Source organism: Dryas octopetala, chromosome 9 (assembly GCF_963921425.1).
Source record: "Dryas octopetala chromosome 9, drDryOcto1.1, whole genome shotgun sequence".
In the NCBI taxonomy this organism is placed as follows: Eukaryota; Viridiplantae; Streptophyta; class Magnoliopsida; order Rosales; family Rosaceae; genus Dryas; species Dryas octopetala.
In genome coordinates this window covers 12,987,894-12,999,965 of record NC_141374.1, presented here as the reverse complement: position 1 = coordinate 12,999,965, position 12,072 = coordinate 12,987,894, and the positions used below count along the sequence as shown (strand labels likewise).

At 34.6% G+C, this 12,072-nt stretch overlaps 2 protein-coding genes and 1 non-coding gene across 3 annotated transcripts; 1 reads left to right on the top strand and 2 right to left on the bottom strand.

The window, feature by feature from the left end:
- Positions 1-2,051: 2,051 nt before the first annotated feature.
- LOC147274296 (RING/U-box superfamily protein) lies at positions 2,052-4,973 on the top strand. The gene is made up of 3 exons (XM_086227923.1): positions 2,052-2,414; positions 2,582-2,667; positions 4,089-4,973. Exons 1-3 carry the CDS (start codon positions 2,169-2,171, stop codon positions 4,525-4,527), a joined length of 771 nt encoding a protein of 256 aa, XP_086084049.1. The 5' UTR covers positions 2,052-2,168; the 3' UTR covers positions 4,528-4,973.
- Positions 4,925-5,006, bottom strand: TRNAS-UGA (transfer RNA serine (anticodon UGA)). Its single transcript has one exon. It is a non-coding gene; the product is annotated as a tRNA-Ser (tRNA).
- Positions 5,007-5,188: 182 nt separating this feature from the next.
- LOC147274294 (cellulose synthase-like protein G3) lies at positions 5,189-10,521 on the bottom strand. Its single transcript, XM_086257566.1, has 6 exons — positions 9,866-10,521; positions 8,344-8,493; positions 7,977-8,102; positions 7,424-7,870; positions 6,532-6,879; positions 5,189-5,813 (listed from the first exon to the last, which is right to left on the bottom strand). The coding sequence occupies exons 1-6, from the start codon at positions 10,490-10,492 to the stop codon at positions 5,250-5,252; spliced, it is 2,262 nt and encodes a 753-aa protein (XP_086113692.1). The 5' UTR covers positions 10,493-10,521; the 3' UTR covers positions 5,189-5,249.
- Between the last annotated feature and the right edge of the window lie 1,551 nt (positions 10,522-12,072).

The following is a 12,072-nucleotide window of genomic DNA, read 5'->3' as shown; positions in this document are numbered from 1 at the left end:
GTATGCAAAATATTTTCTCCAAAACTTGCTATCTATCTCTTCGAGTCTTATTCTTTTTCCATATTTCCAACTTTCATTTCTCAAAAAAATAAAAAGTAAATTACTTCGTATTCTCATATTTATAGGTAATTAGCTTTGTGTTTCTCACCCCCTCTCTTTTTTCTTTGTCATATTATGGCTTAAACTTGATCTCACCAGGTAAGATCTTAGGTTTGAGTCGTTTGACATTAGAGGATGCCATGCTTTAGTGATGCTTTCTATGCTTTAGTGCTGTTATGTTGCTCAAATCTTTATATGTAATGATGAAAAGGTCAAAGCACCAACATCACTTTAGTTTAGTGCATGAAAGAAAGAATTCTTCTTTTATTTCTTAGCTAGTCATGAGATAATAAAGAAGGTCTAAACAACTTGAAAGGGAAAGAATTCTTCCATTCATTTACAAGAATAAGTTCTTTGTTTACAAAATATATTACTCTATAGAAAAGATTTGGCCCCAATGAGCCCTTCATGTGTAGACCTAATTAATATATATTACTTAATATGGCCAAAAAAAATATTACTTAATATGTATAACTTAATATATATATATAACATAGTTAGTAATTGTGTGTATCAAACACAATTCCTAACTATGTTGAATTGACATGTTAACACACCAACAAACTTGATGTCCATTGGTGAACATGCAGGCCTAATTATATATAATGCTCGTTATCATGAGCACAAAAATATCTGTATAAGGTAGAGAGGTGTCAATTAGTTGAAGTCAAGACAAACCACCTTGCTAACCCTATATGTATGCTTGTACCTCTTTATAGGTTTGTTAGGCCATCGACTTACCTGCCAAACATGGATATCAGATCAGATCGACCAACAGCTTAATTAGTTTTTTTTTTTTTTTGGTCTGAACAGCTTAATTAGTTAAGAGCAATGCATCTATGGTCTTTCTTGACCTAAACCAAAACTTACACCCAACTCGGTAAAAATTTGGATCAATTAAAAAAATTGAATTCAGCATTTTTTATGTATATATGATGATGTTTGGGTCCATGCTTTTACAGTGGATATATATAACTGGGCCTTAGTGCTTAATTGGTGTGTGCCCCATCATTGAAACTTGAAAGAAGGAATATATACCATCATGTAAATTTGATCTCAAAAGCTATTGCTCTGGGTTTTTTGTTTGATTTTCTTTTTTTCTTTGATGTAGTATTGATGGTTCCTATTATATTAATCAACAAAGTTATATAAAGTGTCCTTTCCCGAATCTAATAGCAATCATCATGTACCTCTCTCCCTACCCTCCCTCAAGCCAAAAGGAACACACCAAAAAAGAAAAATTCACATAAAAAAAAAAAATTTAGAATTGTAGAGGAAATGTTGGGTACGTACTATCCTGTATTTCTGTGTAGTAATGGTTTTTGATATTTAATTTTAGAAAGACGTAGGGAGGAAGAAAAATGAGAGATAAGAGAAGCAAAGATGTAAATGAAAAAAAATTGCGAGTTTGAAAGAAATTCTAAGTTCAAATATTTGCAATTGCAATTTCAAAATTCTATTTGTAAAATTTAGTGATAAAAAGATGTGAAGGGAAATGTTAAAATATTGAATAATTGTTGGATCACATTCTAACTGCTTAAGCTTTTTTTTTTTCTTTGTCTTAAGTGTAATTTATTCTAACAATTATCATTAATGTGAAAGTGATGTCCATATAATATAATATTGTTTTTTTATGTTACCAAATAATTAATTCAATCTAACATAATCTGTCAAACTATTTTATAAAAGAGCATTTCTCAATAAAATAATTTGATTACTTTGTTTTCAACAAACAATTGTGTTGGAGTGTATAATGTCCATAAATACACTCAACATGATCTTTGTACCTCTCTCTCTCTCTCTCTCTCACTCTCTCTCTCTCTATACATATATATATACTATATAAGCCTCTACCTTTTTGGTATGAAAAGTAAAATATCTCTAATACTTTAATACTTGAATAAATCAATCCCACCACAATTATAAGTCCACAACCTCTCTCCAATATAAATACACCCAACAAGCCATTTCTACTTCTCCTATATACTTACATCCATCGTCAGCTAATAGGCCTAATCATATAATCTGTCCTGGTTTTAGATTAGAAGCAATTAAGCTTCGATAGAGAGATGGGTGTTCCTGATCAGACTACTCCAAGCATGGCCAGTACTTCTCACCTTTATCCTCAAGCACTCCAACTCAAACTTTACCAGGCCTTCATATTCTCCATTCCCATCCTTTTTTCCATCATTCTCTTCCTCTTGTTCTACTTGTTCTACCTCAAAAGAAGGGCTTCCTCTCTTTCATCTTCTCCACCAATTCTTCCAGGAAGTCATAATATTAATCATGCTGCAGCTACCACTTATGTTTCCTCTGTAAGTCTCTCTCTCTCTTTCTCTCATACACACATGCATATATATATATATATATATATATATAACATGCATGCAGACAAGCAAAGCAAACATTAATCCAGTTACTTGATTTAAATTTACGATCTAGCTAATTCCTTTTATTTTCTTTTCATATCATAAATGTCTAGGCTTGTCCAGTGGGTTTGAACGGGGAGCTCAAAGAGAAGCTTCACATAATTCTATTTGATGAAGAACTAAGGAAAAAAGATTCCCAGTAAGTTTTAACTTCTTCTACTGATCATTGAAAATTTGATTGCCCATTAATTGGATCAGATTTGACACTACAAACGAAATTGGTTATTTGGGGTCTTTGTAATATTGGAGACATTAGTTAATGCGGTCCATATTAATTCAATCATACCCTGCAACAAGTGGCATGTACCTAGCTAGATAGTGCATTACTGCATTAGTGTGTAATATACAAATATCACATCTTGAAGTTGAAAAGCCAATACACTTCCACCAACTATATCTTGACTCTTGAGATTGACCACTCAAAAAGAAAATCCAACAGGAACTTCTAGTTCAAGTGGTAAAGCATTTAATTATTCCTTATAAAAGCATGTTCGATGGTTATTTGTTAAATGCTATACATTGGTTGGTTATTTACTAATCTGAGCTCAATATTAAATATATTCAAATATTATTATGTTAATACTCAAATATTTAAATATCTTTAATATGAGCCCAAAGAGCCATTGGTTGCAGCCCAAAAATCGCCAAAATTTGAAATGGGCATCAGCCCATATTAGCTGGCCAACACTCAATGCCTCTTGCTGGCTTGCTGGCTTGCTGCAACATTTTATCCCACCTAGAATTCCTTTTCTCTCTCTCCGTGGGACCCTTCATTCCAACAGCCAATAAATTTATTTCACATGCTTTTTTATATCTTTCTTTGTTCATATATTTCAGATTATGGGATTCACTAATTTTCTGAGTTTCTCAAAAGTAAATGTTATATTTTTTACTATATTTTGGAGAATATAGTAATAGCATAGTAAATATTAAATTTAGCTATATCATTTTAGTGAATTTTTGATCAATTTCACTATATTTACTTATTTACTATATAGCATAATATTTAACCATGTCATTGTATATATTTTAAAAGTTTGATTCTTGCCCTTCTCGGTTCAGTTTGAACTAAGTCCAAACAACCCAGAAAAGAAAATCAGTGATTTTTTATATATTAGGTAAATTCTCCTAAAATTAGGACATATATATCCTTGAAATTCTCCTATAGTCATGCATTTTTATTCTGTCTCTCTCCCCACCAGTTATGGCCATCAAGGGGTAGAACATCATTTGAACTGTTTACACATGTGAGTTTAGAATCTCTCATAACATACACTATTTTCTCGAAAGTGCTTTTGAGAAAGAGAGAGCGATAAGGAAGTAGAATAAATGTGAAATGACATCTCTGGAGGACACAAAAAGTGCTTTTCTAAGATTCTTCAGGAAAATAATTACTTAGCTTTTCCTTCAAAGTGGATAATATTGAACACTGAAATCGTCATCACAACTCTCCCATCTACAGCTTCTATATTTTGGCACTTTAATTAATTAATTAATTGTATGGTCTTAATTATGCTAATTGGGTTATGCTTAACAAAGCTCACAAAAAAATTGTGGCAGATGTTGTGTTTGCTTGGGAGAGTTCGAAATGGAAGAGGAGTTACTGCAGGTGCTATCGTGCAGACACGTGTTTCACATCGATTGCATACATCACTGGCTGCACAACAACACAACTTGCCCACTGTGTAGATGCTCAGTAATTCCCATTACCAAACTTGATAATAATAGTCCTGTGCAGTCCGAGCCAGTAGTACCACCCCAGAACCATAGCACAATAATCTCTCACCACAGTCCTGGGATTGTTTTGGAACAACCACACCAACAACAACAATTGGACGTTAATGCTGTTTCAGATAGTACAACAACACCCATTGAAGGGTCATCAAGTGTGAGTGGTGCAATTTTAAGGGACGACTCAGCAGGTAGGTTATCTGGGTATTGTAGCAATCAAGATTTGGGAGACTCAGTTACTATACATATCCAAATACATGATTCATGATACCATTAATAACCTTTCTTAATTTCTTCAACAACTAAAGATAAGAGAGCATTTATACTCAAATGTGTTTATCTCTCTCATCTCTGAACTTTACGTAATAAAAAAATAGACACATAAAATATATTCACATGTCTCATAAAAATTGTTCTTTTCGATCATTTTAAAAAGTTCATTTTTGTCAACAACTAGATAGATAAAAGAGAGGCCTGTTATTTATATTGCTTAGGGAATATGGGAGAGAAGGTCAGCATGTATTTTTCTGAAACCTCAATGGAGGTGTTTAATCATCAATTATCAAAAACTTAAGGAGAAATAAATGTAATTTGAAGTACTTTTTCGCAGTGGAAGTTCATGGCATAATTATATTGGGTTAGGAAAAAGGGTAAAATTGAAAAAGCGTCGACAGCAGGGTTCGAACCTGCGCGGGCGAAGCCCAACAGATTTCAAGTCTGTCTCCTTAACCACTCGGACATATCGACCTCATGTTATGGAAAGTTGAAGTTAACTTTATAAACCAATACCACCAGAATTTCTTTATACTAACTCTACTAATATTGCTTCTTGCATAACTTTTTATACAATAGTGTACAAATCTTTGATTGGTTTGTATAGAGAAAAAAATAAAAAAGAAGACCCACAAGTGTGACATCAATAGTGCAAATACATGAAGTTCTTGTAAATTTAAGAATAATTTTTAAGGCTAAAATACCCATTTTGGCCATTCAGTTCCTTAGAGTAACATAAGCTGATAAGCGCGCAGCTGCATAAAGAGCAAAAGCTAGAAAAGCTGAAATTACGGTTGTTTTTGTAGGAAGTCTTCCTTTATCACTCCTATAGATTATGGCCTCATAAATTGGTAAGCAATTCACTACACCAAAACCAGCTATAAACGTCTGCAAGAACAATCCCTCCAAATTATTGCTGCCTCTGAAAACCTCCACATGGCCCCAAGCAAAGGCAGCCAAGTTGAGAATGGCAGCCATTGTTAGTGGCACAATCATGGGTGATGGGACTCCAAACTCAATGGTTCCTTGCTCATATCTTTTGCTTTGGTCATCCTCAAGGACTTTGCTAGTCACATTGAACCCATGTGTGGAAATGCCCAAGGACTTGAGGAAGAACTCAATGGACCCAAACAAGTAGCTTGAGAGGGCCCTACCCATCCACATCCTTTGGTCATTCCACCACCTATGGAATGTTCCTCCAGCTAACACAAAATCTAGGAGGTCTTGAGTGTAGGTTCCAAGGAAAGTAAACACATATAAGAGAAACCATGGCTCTGAAACCTGTAACAATCACTTAAATCTTAAGAAATACAACGAAAATGTTCTCTTACCATAGCGTATGAAAGCTTGTAAGACAAATGAATTTGTCAAGGTTAGTGTTATATTAATTCCCTCCTTAGTGAAAGTTTTTCATATTTTGGCACACGAACAATTTTACATTCATTGTGGTGGACGTTGGTGAATGCATTTTGGTTTTTGGCTTTTAGTCTTCTTAAGCTTGAATTCTCCATGTGGGTGGCTATTGCTTTATTGATGACCTAATTTTAGCCATACCGTGAGCCTATATAGAAAAGAGAGTGGCGAATGCATTTTGACATTTGGCTTTTAGTATTCGTACACTTGTATTCAATGTGGCTTGTTGTTAGTTTATTGATGGCCTAATTTTAGGCATACCTTGAGCCTATTACCTATAATCTATATATATAAAGAAGGAGATCCATACAAGGCGTTTTAGTCATCACTCAAGTTGTGGCGTATTCACTCTAAAATCACTAGACAGCTAAAACTTAAAAGAAAGCAAAGGGCTACAGTAATTTCTAGGTTGAGATAGTGGACAAATGTGTATCATATTGGATTCAGGTTTGAGATTAAACGTTTAAGTGGCAATTATTCGGGTTGGTTCCCAACTTAATTCATGTTTAAATATTTTGTTTAAATTGAGTGTATTTGGCAAGAGAATAACCCCAAAAAGAGATAGGAAAGGGTGAATGTACATTACCTTCGGAAAGATAGTGAGTCCATTGAGGAGAGCTAGCTGGGGTAGGAAGGCATAGGTGGTCACTGGAATTGACCAAACGGGCCAAAATGCATAGTGAGCATAAGTAAGGCCCATTAGAGGGCCCATGGACTGCGTGCCAAATATGAGTGGATTATATCTAGAGAAAACCACCTCAAGGAGGCCTATGGCCCATCGCTTGTTTTGATTCAGCACATCAAGAAGGTTTATTGGGGCATCCCCATAAAATGCTGCCCTATCTGGATGGCAGAATATGGACTTCCACCCCTCACACTGCAAACGATAGCCTGTGAAGAAGTCCTCCACCAGTGACCCATATCTCACACCCACCTACATAGTTTTAAAATTTTGGTTTATCAGATTCCAAATTATCTTAGCATTGTCATACAAATGAAAGAAAAGAAGTAAAAGAGTTTGTAAATCCACCCAAATATTTGATCAGTCCACCCAGCTTCAAAAAAAAAAATATTTTTCAAATTTACAAAAATTAAACAAAACAAATCGAAAATGAAAGAATGAAAAAAGAGTCGGATATTGCCGATTCTCATGAGATGGGGGATTTGAACCACCATCTCTTAGGGCTCATGGGGGCCAACATGATCAACCTTGAGGGTAGGGAAATGAGGCAATTGCTTCGGACCCCAGATTTTATAGATCCTTATATATTTTGATCGTTTTTGTGAGTTCTTATCAAAAATTAAAATTACGTAAATGTATATGACTACATGAAGAATCGAGAGCGTTATTTTTATAGTTCGTCTCGGGCCTCTAAATATCATGCCACCTTGCATGTAAATCTAAGATAAATAAGTATTTTTGGATGTTTTTTAACTGGGTATACTGATCAAATGTTTGGGTGTATTTATTTGCTTACCTTGTAGCCCCAATCAGTATAATTGTTCTCATAATTGCAAGCAGCAACACGGTGAGCCAATTCCAGAACCTCTGGAGACTGAATGGGCTTGTTCACTACATAGTTTGGGCCCAGTTCAGGGATTTCGGGTGGCAAAAAATTTGATGGGCCTCCAAAGAACACTCGTCTAGAGAAAAAGCATCCCGTTCCCACATAATTTGGGCCAGAAAGCCCATCCATTCCCACCGGATTGATTTGAAACAAACGCTTGTGTTCGCATCCATAGATGTCGTTTTTGTTGATTCCGCGAAAACGCTGAGGAAACTGCACGTAGCCTACTTGGGATCGAAGTTTGGGGTCTGATAAGTAGCACAGCACACGACGTGGCGTTTGGGGATCGTTTGAGTACATGTCACAGTCTAGGGTCAAGACTATTGGCGCATTGGTCATGGCAGCTGAAACTCGAAGCTTCACATCAATAGATTAATTAATTAGTTAATAATTTAAGTAATAAACAGCTAGTAAATGAGAAAATTAAATATGTAGGGAATTGAATTATTGAAACTAAGCTTACAAGGACATTAAGGGCACCAGCTTTAAAATGGTGGGTTGATGTCCTGCTTTTTTCTCTAGAGACATATATTAGGTTTGGCATTGGATTCCCTGTGATGTCTTTGTCTCTTCTAGTGTCGGATAAAACCTGTTCAATTACATATTTAGATAAAAATCAACATAATTAATAATTTAAATTTAATTAGAGTTTGATAAGAGAACATTTTCGTATATGTGCATAAACCTTAATTGAGTTGCTCATAAGTCATATATCGATCTGCTATATATTTTTATTTACAATTTGATAAATTATATGCCATTCGTGAATTAGAATTGAACTCTTGTGATGCGAATCGCAAAATATTGTTGGGAGAAAATACAAAGCTTACCTGAATGATAGTGGGATGGTCTTGGCGGGTAAATCCATCAGTCCACTTGCTAAAAACTTGGCTTTCTCGTTCTCCAGTTATATACTCGCTGCCAACTTTGCCTCTTTCGATTACATTGTCTACCCGCACCTTCATACCTTGGTACATAATCTGTGGCACATATATATGATTTAGAACAAAATTAAGCCCTAATTAAGTTAATTAGGGAAGTTTGAATAGTTGATTTGATCCGGTTAAGTAATTAAATCATACTGATCCAACCAACAAAAAATTACAGATTAAAACTGAAACCAAGAAAAAATTAACTAGGTCCATAATATGCAAATGTGATGTGGTACTAGTAACATGCATGGTACGTGTGTAATGGTGATGGTTTTTTGTGTAGGAGAGAAACTTAATTACCTATCCCCATGATAGGTGACGTGGCATTACTACTAAAATAGAAGAGTTTTGATACATTAAAATTCTCTGCGTCACACTTTCTCTTTAGTGGTGATGTCATATTACCTATAAGGGGATAAATAAGTTTTTCTCTTTATACAATCATGTGAATCATTATGAAGAGGATAAGGACCAAAGAAAGTGACAAACAAATATTGCTGCTGCATAGTTAGCTGGTGCGTGGATCAGGTTTCAATGTTTTTCATTATTCATGTATTTACATTTATTTAATTCGGATTTGAATTATTATTATTTTTTATATTGAAAGAAATCGAATCTTAGACTTAATTTAATCTTAATTTTTACCTCACTCACCCTCACCACTTGGACTAATCCCAATAACTTTTTTTTACTTGTTTTAATTGTAACTTAAAATATAAGTTTAAAGATTATATAACTCTATTCATATTCAAAATGTAGTTAAAAATCATTTTATCTTTTATTTCCTACCATTAAATAATAAATATATAATTAAAAATAAAAATAAAGTATAAATAAGTAGAAAAAAAACAAGCACAGGATGTGCCTCCCTTTATTTCACAGCCGCTACAAAATTAAAGTAGGGATAATTGAAGGGAATTGCAAGGAAGGGGCATTATGAGTTATGACCATTATAGACTTATAGTCTTGTCCTTGTATGCCTTTATAAATATCGGTGTCAGTGGTCTATTTCACTTAATCATGAATGGATGGGTTGGGGAGCTAAGGCTAAAGGATCGGTAGCTCTGATAACATATAGAATAAAAAAAACTACAAACAATTCAAATTTAACAACTAAGGAAACAAACAACCAATCGTCTAATCATTATCCAATACCATATCAGCTTCCAGAAATCAATTTCAAAAACCATATTATCCAATACCCCTTTAGATTCATTTATTTCTAACATATATATAGAACATTAATTAACATACATATGTACAGACATATCTTTCGGAAATTAGCAGATTTGGTGACTTTAAGGTAACTATGAATATCTTTTTTTGGTAAATAACAATGAATATCACTTCGTAAACTTTAATGCATGTTTCCTTAATTAGGCATCCACTAAAACCAAGAAAACTATAGCTGATTAATTACCTTAATCTTCTCAGCCTCAGAATTAATCCTGGAATGATCCATTGCAAAATAAGCCTCTGGGCTGCGCTCCACTATATTATTCTCTCTGCAGAAAGGCAGCCAGTGGCTCGCAAACTTGGCAGCCTCCATGAAAGCAAACAGAGTCAGCGCCGATCCCCCGTCGTCCGAAACATAAACCGACACCTTTGCTGCCGGATAGTCATACGACATCACTGACAGCGCTGTGTTCACCACGCTGCACGGCGGCTCCTTGTAAGGATCTGCCGTGCAGATGAACACATCAAGCCCCGGAGACTCAGCATCTCCGAGGCCAATAACCCTTTCGAGGTTTTCCGGGAATTCGGTTCGGTAAATGGGACGGAGGCGGAAGGAGTGTGTGGTGGCGGACATGAAGGCAAGGATGGTGTCGGAGATTAAGAGGGAGAGGGTGATGAGGAAGGAGGTTGGGGTGGTGGAATGGAGTAGAGAGAGGGAGTGGTGGTAGAGGAGGGCTAAGACGGCGAGAGAGTGAAGCACCACAAAGAGGCGGTTGAGGGTGGTGCGATGAGAGTGTTGGTGGGTGTGGAGAGGAGGGTTGTGGGTGGTGGTGGTGGTGCAAGTGCAAGCAGCTGCTTTTTGAGCCGCCATGGAAGATCAATAAGCTGGTGCTGCTATGTCAAGACATGGCATGAGGTCGAGAGGGTCTTGTATATATAGACCATTATATATGTATATGCATGTAAGTGCATGTGAGAGGAACATCTGTCTCTAGGACACAAGATCATTACCTTTTTTTTTTTTTTTTTTTTTTTTTTTCTCAGTGATAAATTAAGATTATCTTAACTTTTATTTTTTCTAAAGAAAATATATACTTTAGATAAGACATTATTAGTTATTTGTTTGATTTATTTTTACTTGTTTCAATATAATTTTAAATCGTGTAATATAAGTATAATTTAAATCGCGAATGGAGTTTATGTAACTCCACTCACATTTATTTCATCTTTTAAATTTTATCTTTAAATATCAAATATATAATTCAAATTAAAAGTCAAGTATAAATAAATAAAAATAAATAAATTGACCAGCTTTAATAAAAGTGGGACATGCTTGTATAAATGGATGCCTGGCAAAATGCAGCACATGACCCTCTCTTTTTTCTTCTCCGAGTAGTTATATATCAAAGAAGAAAGAATTGAGAAGAAACTATATATAAGCAAAAATCGGTTCTATATATTACGAGACAATTTATGATATTCATAAAGATCAATCGATCTATTATGTGCCTGATCTACATCTAGCACTAATTGGGTACGTAGACCTTATACAATAACATTTTTCTACCTCTACGTACAATATATATATATATATACAGCTTCCTTCTGTTAAGGTATATCTCAACTTATTTATGTTGAGGTATACCTTATTGGGGCCCACACGAGTCGTTTTGTGTCGATCCGAACCGTTCAATTTTTATATCTCCATAGATAGATCATCTTTGCAAAAAATTAGCCAAATCGGAAATCATTTGCCTATCTAACTTTGATCAAATAAATGGACGAACCAAATATTTTCGATGAAACCGTCCATTTGTTTTATCAAAGTTAGATAGGCAAATGATTTCCGATTTGACTAATTTTTTACAAGGATGATCTATCAATGAAGATGATCCTTGTGAACGGTTTGGATCGACACAAAACGACTCGTGTGGGCTTCAACAAGGTCATACCTCAACATAAATAAGTTGAGGTATACCTCAACAGAAGGAGCCTGTATATATATATATATTACCTCTAATATTACTTTTTATTTATCAAATTAACATTACTTTTCAATTAATCAATATTCTATGACATTATTTTTTCGTTTTCTTTATTTTCGGAAAACAAATATTTAAACTCTATATATATGTTTTTACTTTTTGGTTAATAGATAACCAAATTTATAATCTATTATTCATTGACTCATACTACTTGAGTTAAATCCCATGAATGCTTCCAATTGTTTTGGAATAAGAAATGGTAATGTTTTGGTTAGAATGAGTAAGAGTAGCTAGCACATGTTAGGGTTTGGAGTGCGCGCCTACCTAAATTTTCAAATTTATACGCGTAGTTATGCACACAAATGGTCCAGTGGATGTGTGTGTGATCGATAATGTAAATTAAAGACCCCAATAATTTATAATAAAAAATAAAAAAAACAGACAACCTCAATTTCATGGCAACTTG